General features: G+C 43.2%; 2 protein-coding genes across 14 annotated transcripts in view; one reads left to right on the top strand and one right to left on the bottom strand.

Moving 5' to 3' along the window:
- Window positions 1-14,502, bottom strand: part of LOC307199840 (uncharacterized protein) — a 29,257-nt gene extending 14,755 nt beyond the window's left edge. Inside the window, exons 1-5 of one of the 13 annotated variants that reach the window (XR_013832209.1) lie at window positions 13,700-14,502; window positions 9,816-9,911; window positions 7,649-7,719; window positions 5,232-5,364; window positions 3,593-3,977 (exon numbers count right to left, since the gene is read on the bottom strand). Coding sequence is in view for 1 of the 13 variants with exons in the window: in XM_079947971.1 (XP_079804097.1) it covers window positions 5,232-5,364; window positions 7,649-7,719; window positions 11,139-11,149 (215 nt within the window). In the remaining 12 variants the exon portion in view is untranslated. Of the gene's footprint in view, window positions 1-3,583; window positions 3,978-5,231; window positions 5,365-7,648; window positions 7,753-9,815; window positions 9,912-11,123; window positions 11,243-13,699 lie in introns of those variants that run through there. The other 12 variants (XR_013832215.1, XR_013832218.1, XR_013832220.1 and 9 more) reach the window with 12 other exon arrangements.
- The window catches only part of DGKB (diacylglycerol kinase beta), a 298,387-nt gene continuing 296,211 nt past the window's right edge, over window positions 12,400-14,575 (top strand). Inside the window, exons 1-2 of the mRNA XM_079947902.1 lie at window positions 12,400-12,439; window positions 13,064-13,113. The gene's annotated coding sequence lies outside the window, so the exon portion shown is untranslated. The remainder of the gene's footprint in view (window positions 12,440-13,063; window positions 13,114-14,575) is intronic.

Here is a 14,575-nt window from a genome sequence, read left to right as displayed (position 1 = left end):
TACATCACTACTGGGAAAACCATAGCTTTAACCATACAGACCTTGGTCGGCAAGGTGATGTCTCTGCTTTTAAGATGCTGTCTAGGTTTGTCATTGCATTTCTCCCAAGAAGTAGGCTTAGGGGGATAGAATGCAGTATCCTGGGAAAGGACATAGATACTGTAGCTGGCTGGAAACCTGAATGAGAGCCCTCTATGCTGCAACATTTTGCTTCAGGCCTCACTTTGGGGGGGGGTGTCTTTTTTTTTTACCCCCTGCTTCACAAAGCTGAGTGCCTGGATCTGTGATCCTCCCTGCAGCCCATTCCACCCACTCTCTGTATGCTAGAAATGACAATTCCGTTGTTGCTAGTTATCCCAGGGTAAAATGTGAATCGAGAGTCCCTAATTTTGCTCTCTCTCACTTCTGGTTCACTACTTGAGCATGTAAACAAGTCAGAAACTGAAGTGCATCAGAGGTAGCCACCCCAGGATAAACGATTATGTAAACAGGCCCTTAAAAGAAACCATGTATGACATCAACCTCTGGGTAAGCCTTGGGTGTTTATGTTCTCTGAATCAATCTTTCTTGCTCTCTGAATAAGTGATTTGAAATAGACTTTAACAATAATATGTAATTTGTAAGCTCAGTAAAATTGCTGCCTCCTGTAATGAGTTCTTCTCAGTAGAAATTCTATTTCCCAGGAAGCAATTTTATTCTTTTTATATAACACTTCACCAGTGATAAAAAGGGGTATAATTACAGAATTGAGAGTACTTGAAGTTCTGGCTGTATAAAAGTGACAAAGCTTGTAAGATGGTGAGAGTGCATGCTCTGCTTTGATGGGGTTTGAAAATAATGACGACAATAATTATACAAAAGGCCATTGGCTAGATTTGTCCTTGTTTAGCTTATTTTTAATGCACCAAATCTAGTATTCATTTAGGATACACATGTGGTAGATAATCTTCTTTCTAAGATATTCTGTGTTTGAATTTCCTATGTCTTTGGGTTGTTTACGTATCAGTTAGTGAACAAATGCATCACTTCACACCTTCAGGACTATGGTCCTAAGGAAAGGGTCCAATAGTACAAGATGTAATTACCTTGCTTAAAGGAACCAGGTTTGAGTCTGGTCAATTCTAGGTAGGAAATCACCTTTGAACCTAAATTACACCATATTGAGTTCCATGATGGAACAAAGGCAGGTGTGTGTGTGTGTGTCTGTGTGTATTACCTTTTAATTAGGTCCTCAGAGAAAAACAAATTCTAAATTCAGAGTATAGTAATATGCTCCAGTGAGAATATGAATAGTGACCAAAGAGCCTGAACCAAACCAAAAAGAAAGTGAATTAAAAGATATATTAATCAAAACTGACAAATGGTGTACAGTTGTACATACGCACTTTCAAAATAAATAGTAAATAATGTAGAACTGATAAAACAGCAAAAGCATAATGCAAAATAAACAGTACATGAAAAAGTTTACATAAATAAATGAAATAATTGCAATGGGGCACTAAATAAAATGTAGAACTGATTGCACTTGCTGCTTAAGGTATATAATAAATTATAAATGGAAAATGAAATATAAGAGAGCAATTGTTTTCCTAGCACCCTCCTTCCAGTCCAGCTAACTTAAAGAGCAAAAGCAAGCAATGGGTTTTACTATATTTTGTGAAGTGGGAAAACATACTTGAGATGTTAAAGTAAAATATTGACTTAGGGGCTTTGTGCAATAATGAGTCAAAAGTTGTTGGAGAGAGGTTTCCACTGGAAGATTATAAATGGGGGAGTATCTAGTTCATATCCTATATCCTCCTTTAACCTCATCATTAAATAGGGGTTTCCCCCTTGAACAGCTGCTTCCCAGTTAACTCAGAGACATAAACTCTTAAACTCTGAACAGGAAGCATGTAATATAAAAAGGTATCCCAACATATAAACCAGGCATAGGCAAACCTGGCCCTCCAGATGTTTGGGGACTACAATTCCCATCATTCCTGACCACTGGTCCTGTTAGGGATCATGGGAGTTGTAGTCCAAAAACATCTGGAGGGCCGAGTTTGCTTATGCCTGATATAAACTCATCAAATTAATGGAATATTTCATAACTAATGAAGCAAAATATTCTGCATTGTTCCAGCACAAGTTGCAGAGATAAATTCTTTCATTTTCATTGCTTTTAATAAGACTAGGGAGTAAGCAGAAGTCACAGATCTGGGGAACCCTTTGGTGCTGCTATGAGAGAATTGTCAACCACCTAGTTGCCCAACTTCAAAGGTTGATATACAGAAGTAGCTACTTTTGTCAGAAGAAGGAAACCCCAGGATCCATCCAACCTAACAGAAATAAATTTGATATAAGAAGACCAATTAGACCAATGACCCATCTAAGCCAGCATCTTGTTTTCACAGTGCCCAACTAAATGCCTGCAAATGGGATAGTGTTTTGCATTATTAGTGTTTTGTGTTATTGTTTGTTGTGATATTTATAGTATATGTCAGGCTTCAGGGAATCCCAACCTTCCCCCTCACGGCAGGCTGCCAGCAATAGATAGATGAGAAGCTCTTACCAATGTCTTTTATTCAATGTTCACAGAGAGACGCTTAGAAATGCTGCCTCTTTGGGTAATGGAGTTGCTCCGAGTAATCTCCCCCCCCTCCCTTCTCAGTCGTCAACAGCACAACCACCCTTACAGTAGCTGCTTAAGGCCATTTGCCTCTTCGCTTTCTGCTCTCCCACTTTCACTGTCCATCAGGTTCTGGGAGAAGGGGGGTCTGGAATGCTTTCTAATGATAATGATAGCTCTGGCTCTGCTTCCCGCCTCCTTTTCTTTCATTATTTCCCTTTATTATATCTCTGAGCCATGACCTTCTCCAAACCACTGTTGTAAATCTATACTGTCTTCCTCTTCTCTGGAAGGTTCAGGAGGAGGGGGAGGCAGTCTCTACCATTCCTCCTCAGTCCAGTCCCTGACATCATACTGCATTAGGGGTCTACTTTTAGTAACTAACCGTGAACAGAGCTCACTGTAACTTGCATACATCACTTTCTCTATATGATGTGACTGCAGTCTTTATCGACCTGTGTTTGTTCCAGGGTATTGTCTGAAGGCATAGGAGGCCACCACTTTGCCGAAGCTAAGGAGGTTTGCGTCTCCTTGGGTGGGTGACCGCCTGGGAACCACATTCGACTCTGTGGTAGAACAAAGGCAGGGTGGAAATGTAAGCAAATAAATCAACATGATTTCACAGTTTCCCTTGAAGAAAAATTTGTTGTGAAAGCCACGTTAATGTAATAACAGCCTGCTGGATGACACCAATGGCCCATCTATTCCAGCTTCCTGTTCTCACAGTGGCCAGCCGGATGCCTGTGGGAAACCAGGGAGCAGAGCATAAGCACAAGAGCACCCTCCCCTCCCATGGTTCCCAGGAAATGGTATTCAGAAGCATTTCTGCCTCCAACTGTTCTCTCACTTATTTTTTAGAAACCACATTGACACATATACCCCTGTGATGCCAGGCAAGGCAACCACATTTGCTATGGGATGGGGCCGCCACCACACTTAATAATATGGTGGTATGTATTGTGATGCATGTTGCTAGGAGAAGAAAGGGGGGGGGGAAACACACGCTTAATTTAGCTGAAAGCATTTGATGCCTTTCCATAGCATGCACCATATTATTGTATTACATTCAGTTTGCACTTTAAAAGGAAATGTCAGCCAAGCGGGGACTGCTTGTGATGACCCAGTTTTATGGCAGGTTCATGCATAGCTACACTGAAGACCACGGCTTACTTTTCCTTAATGTCCCAGTCTTTACAGTATCATGCAATTGAACAAGAAAGTCTTTTATTCCACTTCCCACTGTGCACTATAATATATGCAACATGTATGAATCTCTGAATTACATAGGTTACATCACAGAGATTACTGATAGTTTGCTTTTGAAAAAAATAATGTCACCAAAGACTGCAGAGACAAATATGCAGCCCTTGAAAAAAAAGCACAAAATGACCGCTCCCCGCTTAAAACGGGGGGCGCCCTTTGCGTGGACACATGCAGCCCCTAGATCTGGAGCGGCCCCAACAGCATAGGCTTGGCTTTGCCTTCCCCCAGGTGGGATACCTGGATAATTCCCTCCTCACTGTATTGATCTTTGGCACTATCCACGCTCCTCATCTCTTTACACAAACAATCCCCGATGGGCTTTCAGCTGAAAAACCTGTGAAGCATTAACTTGCTTAGCTGCAAGAAAGTGTTCTTGCCCAAATCCATTAGTCTCTTATGGAACTGAGATTAACCTGTGATTTACATTGACTATGGCTGCAAAGGTGTGGTCAGCTTGACATTATTGGCTTCCATTTTCAAAGGGCATAGGGCAAACCTCCATTTTAGGTGCCAGGAAAGCTTGTCTTTCTAACATCATACTCATTATCACCATCATTGTTATTTTATTTTATTTTATTATTATTTATGTATCACTTCCTATGCAGCATCTTGAAGCAATTTCACAACACAACAAAGACAACACGTTCCACACTCTCTCCCTGCTTTTCTTTTGCTTAGTCTATGGGTATTTATTCATTTGTGCTTTGGCTGTGCCAGTGAGCTGCCACATGGGAGCATATTTATTTATTTCATAAATTTATACACTGCTTGATTGTAAAAACAAAGCAGAAGATAAAACAAGAAAACCAGGGGTTCCCACACAGATTCTTAGTTGTTTTTTTCAATAGGCACCAATTCTGTTTCCAGACAGTTGCTATTTCCAGATGGTATTCAATCAAATACTGGGAAATTCATGTTTCACGATTATAGTTGATTGGGAGGTCATGTGCAACAAACCCTCTTCCCCCAAAACTGGATTTTTTGAAGTAAGGAAAGTGATAGGAAAATACACTTGATGTATGGGATAACACTTGCTTGGGAACAATGCTTGGGAACAATGTCATCTAACTCCCCCACAAATGAAGCAGAATAAATACTCATTAAATAGCTAACACTGTCTACTCAATAAACTGGTCACCTGCAAGTAGCTATAGTGTCTTACCCAGGTAATATTGGCTTCTTAGAATGGGAGGGAACCTGTCACCCAGTCTTTCCTCTTCCCCTTGCTGCTCAGCCTATGCCAACCCATCATTATCCATTTATCCATTTATCCTTGGTGGTAAAAGGGCACTGAATTGGCTACGTGCCCAAACATTTGTGGCAGCAATGACCTTATTGATTTTTCTGGGTGACTCACTTTCTTGGAGGCATCCCGTACAGGAAGTTCTTGATGCCACAGATACTTCCCCTTGGCCTTGGAGAATTCTGGACAGAAAAGGCTAATGGCAGAGGCCAATAGGTTCTTCTGTTAGTCATCTCCAGGGAGGCAGCTAAATGCCAAAACACACATTTGGAGAGGCCATGAGGTATGCATTTTTTGGAACAATAATATTATAAACAACAAGTGATATTTGCCGATATTAATGCCCCTTAAAATATATATATCTCCCTGTACATATAAAATGGAGAATAACAATTTAGACATTTTATTCTGAGATGCTGATGAGGAATATCTAATTTACTTCTTGAAAACTTGGCCAGTATGATAGTGAATTTGTCTTTCCTTTTAATGTATCCAGTGTCCCTGATATTTGTGCAGTGGTCTTTAGAGAAGGAAAATCTAAAGAATTACCAACCAGTTGTCAATTTCCCTTTTCTTGGGCATGGTTCTTGCACGACTGGTCATAGACCAGTTCCAGGACTTCTTGGAGGAAACTTGTTTTCTAGATCCATTTCAGTCAGGGTTTGAGCCCAGTTTCAGCACAGAAACTGCTTTGGTTGCCCTGTATGCTGACCTCTGCTGGGAGAGGGACAGGGGAAATGTCCCCCTGTTAATTCTCCTTGACCTCTTGGTGACTTTTGATACCATCAACCACAGTATCCTTCTGGAATGGTTGCCTTGAATTATGGGTGGGGGCACAGCTTTGTGATGGTTCTGGTCTTACTTGGATTGTCCTTTACAGAGTGTGATGCTTGGGGAGTGATCTTCGGTCCCATGGAGCCTTCAATGTGGGGTTCCTCAGTTTTATCCTGTGCTGTTTAACATCTAAATGAAACTGTTGGATGGAATTATCTGGAGTTTTGGAGTACTTTGCCAGAAGTATGCTGATGACATACAGCTCTTCATATCTTTTACATCTGCTGGTGTGGCAGTGGATGTGCTGAACTTATCTTGCCTTAGTAATAGACTGGATGAGAGTCAAGAAACTGATAAGACAGAAGTACTGTTAGTGAGTGGTTCCCTCAACTGGATAGACATGAGGTTGCCTGCTTTTGATAAGGTTACACTCCCTCTGAAGTAGTGAGTATGTAGTTTGAGGCTACTTCTGAATCCTTTGCTATCGTTTGAGGCTTGGTTGGCCTCAGTAGCACAGAATGCCTTCCATCAGCTTTGGCTGGTGGCTCAATTGCACCCCTGTCTGGACAGGGATAGCTGAACTTCTGTTGTCTGTGCTCTGGTAACCCAGAGGTTAGATTACTCTGAAGTCAGTTTTGGAACTTCGGCTGGTGCAGAATTCAGAGGCTAGGTTGCTCACCAAGGTAAGACAGTTTGAGCATATTACACCAATCCTAGTCTTACTGCCCAATTCAAAGTGCTGGTTTTTACCTAGAAAGCCTTAAATTGCTCAGGACCACAATACCTCAAGGATTGCCTCTTCCCATATGAACCAACTCAGACGCTGCGATCATCATCAGAGGCCCATTTTTGTTTGCCTCTTCCATGAGAGGTCCAGAGGCTCACTGTTTGTGAAGTTTTCTCCCAAGGGAGGCTTTCCCAGTGCTTTCATTACATATCTTTTGGCACCAGGTGAAAATGCTTCTTTATAACTAGGCCCTTGGTTGGTTCTATGGTCTTTTAAATGTGCTTGGGGGGGTTATTGTTTTATTTTTGTTTTATTATGTATTTTGTGTTCTCATATTGTACTTTTATGATGTGAACTGCCTTGTGATCTTCAGATGAATGGCGGTATACAAAGTTAATAAATCATCATCATCTTGGGTCTGGTTTGCCAAACAGTATTTCAACATATTTCTAATACCCCCACTTTTAAAAAAGTATTTGTACGTTGCAGTGTTGGGGTTCTGATCTTGGGCTGAGATCCATACAGGAAACTGACACTTCCTAAACATGGTGTGATTGTTTTCAGCACATGTACACAATCCCAGCCATCAAGCTACATGCAGAAGCACAGGAATTGTTCATGTAAGTCAGCCTTAACACTCTGAGGCTTTCCTTCCTGTCTTGACTTCTGTGACTTTCTCTGTGGCTTTATAGCAAGCAGTGACCTTCCTGTCTCAATGTCATGTATAAGTACATGCCAGCTTATATTGCAAAGACAATAAAATACTCTCATGTTGACAGAAGCAGAGGCAACCCGTTGTGTTCTACAGAGATGGCTTGTATTCACTAGAAAAATGTAGCTATTTTTAGATGCTGATGTATTCTTTTATGAGCATTGTTGTTTATTCTTTGCTAAAAGAATCTCTTCATTATGAAGAGAAATAAACAATCAGAAACATTAATTAAGTCAGAATTAAGAGTCAGGGCTTAAGTATTCACTATTTTCATATTGCTTCCTAAATGCAGCACACCATAATTCAGAATTAACTTACCAAGGTTGTTTACGTTTTCTCTGTGCCACTTTGCAAACCCTGAACCATCTTGCTTTGGTACAACCTTCCTCCTTGAATTGGGAGAACCAACACTGTATACATTACTGAAGATAAAACGTGTCATTAGCCTATGCAGAGCTATTAAGATGATTTATGAATTACTCCCTGCAACTTTCCTAATTGTCACAACATTATTTTTCTTTTTGATGGCTACAGCAGGCAGAGCACTTATTTGTAAGCCTGATTCATAACAATCCCTAGATCTTTACCGAGTGCATTTGAAACTCAGTGAGAGCAACTTAGAGTGAAGAAATCATGGGGAAATGGGAACCACCCATCCCAGTGCTACCAGACTGGTGTTGGGTGGTGGTGAGCACCTGCTCCTTCAGGCTCAGGGAAAGGTGTCCATGAGGGTGCAGGCTCTGTCCTTACAGGCCATGGTGATCTGGGAGGTTTTTCTGAGAGTTCTTGTCCAACCACTTCAGGTGCAATGGTCTCTCCATCTTCTGCACTCAGCTCTGAGCCCTGACCCAAACCTAGCTCCCCAACTGGTGCCCCTATAGTCTGTCTGCTTTGGTGTCCAGATCACTACTAGATACAGGAGTCATGACTTTATCTTAATTTCTTCCCTGTTACATTATGGCAGAACCATGGAAGTGTAGGCCAAATGCAGCCCTCTAGGCCTCTATGTCTGAGCCTTGGGACTCTCCTGAGGCCACACATCTCAGAAGCCCTGCTCTGCACCCTCCTGGAGTAGGCAATTACCCCTGCTAGAATGTGCCCTTGAGCTGTAACAATGCCATGTCTTGCTTGTATGGAGGATTGAAAGATACAATTGTGTGTGCAAAAAGTTCTGGCTTTTGTGTGGCTGGGGTGGAGGCTACTGTACAAAGATAAGAATCATAAACATTTTTTTTTCTGTCCACTTGTATCTGTGTTCTTTGCTGCATTGCACAGCACATAGTTAAACTATGGAACCCACTCCCACAGGAGGCAGTGATAACCACCAACTTGAGTGGCTTTAAAAGAGGATTAGACAAATTCATGCAGGACAGCTCCTAGCTACAATGGCTGTGCTCTACTGCCACTGTCAGAGGCAGTATGCCTCTGAATACCAGGTGCTGGGAACTGCAGGTGGGCAGAGCGCTGTTGTGCTCATGTCCAACTTGCAGGCTTCCTCAGGCATCTGGTTGGCCACTGTGGGAACAGGATGCTGGACTAGATGGGCCATTGACCTAATCCAACAGGGCACTTCTTATGTTCTTATTCTTTTGCCCTGTCCACCACCGGCAGGTGACCCCTGAAAACTTCCTGACAAAGACATTTGACCCTTAGGAAGAAAAAGGCCCCTGACCCCTTGCAACTTCATCCCACCTCTCCATCCCTAAGTAATGTTTCAGTCCACATCATTTTCGTCCTGCACTTCTGATAGCTTGCACTTTCTCCCCATCAACTAATGTAACTTGGTCTCATTAAATAAGGTTGCAATATTGTATACCACTTCATTGATTGATCATGTTCTGGACCTCAGTGTTTGAAAAGCCCTCAAGGTTCAATGTGAATCAGTAAAGGTTGTTCAAATCATACATAAATGTATGAATGATTCAGCAGGGATTCCAGGTAAGAACTGTTGATAAATAATCATGAACTTTCCTTGGAATTAATTAACTGAACTTATGCATATGACTGAGCAGCCAGTGCTTCTGTAATTCCTCTATATGTTGCCTGAATCTGTGAAAACATTTACCTGTGCTCCTCCCTGCATCCCGAATCCCTAGAGGAAAGGGAAGGGGAACACCACAATAAATTACTGGAGGGCAGAGTATAAAAATAACACACATTGATAAAGCTCAGTGGCGAAAGAAAGGATTTCAAAAGCTTCCCAAATATCCTTTTGAATAATACTGCATATCCGTTTTAATGATGTGATTAAGGGCAGATAATTAATGTCCATACATTAGGGTCTAGTTCCTCTTGGCTCATAGGAACATAAGCAGACCATTCCTGGATCAGTCCATAGGCCCATCTAGTCTAGCATCCTGTTCTCTCAGTGGCCAAATAGGCATCTATAGGAAGTCCACAAGTAGGACCTGAATGCCACACTGCTTTCCTCACTTGTGATTGCCACTGAGAAGCATAATGGCATCCAAGAATCAAGCTAAGTTACCTTCCTCTGGAAGGAGGATTTACAGGATAGGGGGCACCTCTCCTTGGGTTCAAAGTTTGTGGGGTGTTTAGAAGAGCTTCATCTTGCCGCCCTTAACTAGAAAGGAGGGAAGGACAGTCAATCAGCCAGTCATGCTGGTAACAGAATACCCTTGAAATGGAGTAAGTTTGGGATTTTCTCTCCCACCAACTCCCAGCCTTTACTCTTGTAATAATGACCCGTGTACAGGTTTTGGATCTAATTTCACCCCCCCCCCATGCTTGTGATGAGTAAGGATGGGGGAGGAATTTGGTTCAATCTGCATTTAATGAGTACCTACCTAATCTGCACCTCTTAAAAAGAAAGAGTGAACTGAAACACAGCCAGTTTGAAATTTGCAGTTACGTGTTGATGTACGTATGAACGCCCCCCACCCTCAAACCCCAAAGTTTATAGAAATGCATATGTCAGGGAACAGTGTGTATAAAAAGGCATATATTCATGAAAATGTATTATATTAAGGGAACTTCCTTACAGAAATGTTCATATTAGGAAAAATGCACAATACTGATAAATGTTTACGAGGGGTTTGAAAAGAAAATAGCATGTTGGTATGGAAATATGACAAATTGAACTGGAAAAATGTGAAACTAAAGTGGGCGGATTCCTCCATTCTGCAATCCTAAACATACACATACATTATCTGCTCATGTAATTGTTGCTTACTGTTTTTTTTTTTTACATGTTATAAACTGCTCTGAGAAGTTGGGGGAATGGATTCATGACTGACACAAAAGCCAGCCTGTTGTAGATGGAACTGTTGCTTTAAAGCAAATTCCCAGAGGAACTCTGGCCAGGGAATATTAGTCATATCCCTAGAGCCTGGGAGGTTAGTTCGCTGTAGCCTAGGCTTGGGAGAGACCTACTAACACTGACTAGGCAGTTGTTGTTTTATTCAATAAATAATTATCATTCTCCATATCACTGCTGCAACTGTTTCCTGACCGAAAAATACTACACGGCCTATCTTTCAATAACGGAGAAGTGCCTTTGGGATTGGGGTGAGGTCTGACCAACTAGCATTGTATAAATCCAGCTTCAGTTGAGAATCACAACTACTTTCCCCCCCTTATTTTGTTGTTGCTGGAGCCTGATCTACATAAGAAAGCTGGTGTATACCCAAAATGTACTGAGTGCGCCTCATTCATTGGCTCAGAAGACTGAAAGAGCATCATGAGCATCTTTTGGATTGCAGTTAAGCATCTCGTGTGATGGCTATTTTGTACTGATGTACTAGCATCTCTCTCAAGGTTAAAGTGCTTTTCGTACCCAAGGTTCACTCACAGAAACCCCATTTTCTCATCCTCACTGCCACATCTTTCTGCCTGTTCTTACCCAGAAGTTAAACCTGGGCACGTTCTCTGTTGTGGTTCTGCCTATAGGTCTTTGCGTGGCGAGTTCCCGCCTCCCCCGAGGAAATAAAGACACAGGACACAAGAATTCAGGTTAATGGGTCAAATTAGGCCACAACTTTATTGATTACAGGAATTGAGAGGTATTGGCTTAGGCATTGGTCCTAACTACTAACCGGCTTGAAGGCCGGAAGGGTTAATCACCAGTGGGAGGAGTCCTGCTGAGGCACATCAACTAGGACCTCCCACCGGTGTCACCGGGTCAGCTGCAGCGAGGGAAAGAGGAGGTGCCTCAGCTGTGGCAGGTTTAAATAGCCGAGGCCCCACCCCCGGAGCCAGCCAATTGGCTGGCCCGGGGTATGATGCGGCTGGGGATTCCCTTTGTTATCGCAGGGGCTGGAGCCCACAACCCCACCTCCTTGTTATCGTGGAAGTGGCTTTTTCAAAAACAACATGTGATGGCCTGGGAATCTGATTCAGAAGCTGAATCTGAGGAGTCCCAGCCTACACAGGAGTCCCCGCCTCCAGGGCCGGCTGAGCCGGGGCAGGGGCTTGAATCTGAAGGGCCTGCACCTGTGCCGGGTCCTCAGGAGCAGACACCAGATGCATCCACTCTGGCTCCGGAGATGATTGAGGACCCATTGCCTGCAGGTGTGCCTCTCCCAGCCCTGTCAGGGGAAGGTGAAGCTGCCCCTGGGTCCAGTAATGCTTCAGCCTCTCCTGAGCTGCAGAGGCTCAGGGCAGAGAGGCAGAGGGAACTGGTTTCTCCCAGGAGGAGTGCTCACCTTAAGGCCAGGAGAGGCGGGTCACCTGTGGGCCGGGACCGCCCCTGGCCTCAGAGGAGATAAAGGCCAGTCAGCCCAGTCCCAGGTTGCGGGAGCAACGTCACTGGAAACCTGCTTCTGCCAGCACCCAGACCTGTTCTTCCGGAGTTCCCGACCACGCCCCGGCTTCTTGCTTCAGACCCCGCTTCGCCCTTTGTGGACTGTCTCCAGACCCTTGACCCAGGACCGGACTCTGACCATGCCTCACGGTAACCTCCCCCCAGGACCAGCACACAACAACACATATAATCGTGTTTCCATATTTTTGTTTCATATGAGATTCCCATTCTTACTAAAGACAGTTAAAGACGCATATGTGTTTCAAACTGTCAGTTTTTGAATTTAAACTGTCAAGAATTTTGCTATGCCAGCATTCCGTCATCGCTGCGCCACTCAGGCTGCACATTGTGTGAGTGTGTGGGAGACATTTTGTCAAACTGGGGAAGTGCACAAACAGTGGAGCTGGAATTCTGGAAGCAACAAAGAAATTGAGTAGTGAGAGATTTAGTGAAACCATCTGTTGATGCTTGTCTCTTAAATTGTTTTTTTTCCTGGCCTCAAACTCTTGAGTAGCTCCAGGATGTCAGGCTCTCTAGATCACATTTAAATTCTCATAAATGCCCCCCCAGTGTCAAGCATCACCCTGAGGAATTGTGGGGAATTTAGAGAATGGCTAGATGTAGCCATTTCACCCTGCTTGGGCTGCTGTAAACACAGCTTGGTAGGGGACACCCATTGTAGGACTCTTTGGCTATCTTCTCAAAACTGAGTAGATACCACTTAAATAATTTAGGTAACTGACTTGCAAGAAATGTGTTTACTAAAAAAGTCCATGACCACAGATGGAGAGGGCAAATGAGCAAGGCAGTGTAAGCAGCAAAGAGTTGAAACTCACGGAGAACATCCTGTCCAAAAGTCCAGCAAAATTGAGAGATGGTCATGTTCTAATGATACCCATAAGGCAAAATGCAAGCTGTTTTACTTGAGTCATTTAGATAGATTTTGATGATAACCTCTTTTTTACCCATTATAGCTTGCATGGGAGGATCCCCTGCTAAGCATCTGAACTATCTCAGAAGCACGGTACAAAATTCTAGTTACATTATTATGTTGTTTTGTCTCAACTCTGCCCCTCATTCGCTAACTTGCTCCTCTAGCCACTAACTTGCTCTCACTCTATTGTTCGCCAGAAATCACATTCCTCACTAACATACTGTTTAGCTCAGCCTCACTGCCTTGGTCTCACTGATTATGACTATCTCCCCTAACACTTCAGTTCCCTCCAGGTCTATCTCCTTACAAAGCCCTAGTCTCCACAAAGGCCTCTGACATGTCAGCCAGGAGAGAACATGTAACAATAGACTGCATGTCCCTGTTACTTGAGTAACCTTACTTGACAATGGACATTGATCCTCTTTATATCAAGCTTAGAAGTTTATGGCTTTTAATGTACTCACCCAGTTATGTGTCGCAGACATATTTTATCAAGCTGTACGATATTTGTCTGGCCCTGCTAGCTAAGCCCACAATTACGGTTGCCCATATTCTATCCCACCCCTCCATAGAAGCCCTCCTGCACCAATTTGTGGGAAAGGCAGTAGTGTGGTTGCTCAGAAGGGAGCCTTGCAAGGCTCAAATCCCCAAGCAGCCATGAATGCATGATGGGTACCTTCCTTACAGCAAGGGTGGTTGGGAAACTTGCTGGTTTGATCAGTCACTGTTGAGGGTTATGCAGCTCCTCCAAGTAACTATGGAAACACCACAAGTGCATTTATTGCAGTTGAAGCTGACTGGGATCTTGGCATTTGGAGATGAGGTATGGACACTCCCCTTCCTACTAGAAAAACAGACACACAGATACCCCTTCCTCTCAGTCTTCGGGTTATTGGCTTCCAAGCAGAATTCAGATTGTTGGTGTTGACTTTTAAAGCCATAAAATGTCCAAGATACCTAAGAGACCACTTTCTTGAACAAGGTAGAGGTCCTTTTCTGTGTCTCCTCTGTGGGGAAGGCTCCTTTGACTGGGACCAGAGTGAGCACCTTCTCACTTGCCACACCCAAATTATGGAGTACTGTGCGCCATGGAGCCCAGGGTTTCCCCTGCTCTGTTGTTCAGTCTCTCGTTTTAAAAAGAGGGCAAGATCACCAAGAAACTCTACTTCCATTTTCTTTACATCTAATTATTTCAGTGGTTTTTGGCTTTGATGTTTCATCTGAAGAGATTATTTTATCTGTGCCTGCCTGTCTCTGTTCTCTTATGTTTTATTGCTAAATTTCTGCCCGGCGTGTCTCTTTCATGACCAGCGTTCAGGTTTTCAGAGCTGTGAGCAGTGCCAATGGAGGCCTCAGATTCTAGAGTTGCTCTTGGGTCTTATACTAGCATCTCAACTGTTAAGTTTTCATTTTCTTTTTGGTTTTCAATTTGCTCTGCCAAAACCCTCTCTTCTCCCTTCTTCCTCCATGGCTACTTTTTGCTGCTCAGAGACCTCTACCTCCATGGCCTCTTCACCACTCAGGGCCTCTTCAGCAGCATTGGAGACAGATG

The sequence above is a fragment of the Podarcis cretensis genome, assembly GCF_951804945.1.
Source record: "Podarcis cretensis genome assembly, chromosome: 12".
In the NCBI taxonomy this organism is placed as follows: domain Eukaryota; kingdom Metazoa; phylum Chordata; class Lepidosauria; order Squamata; family Lacertidae; genus Podarcis; species Podarcis cretensis.
Note: the sequence above shows the minus strand (reverse complement) of the source record. Positions and strands in the feature narration are given on the sequence as shown.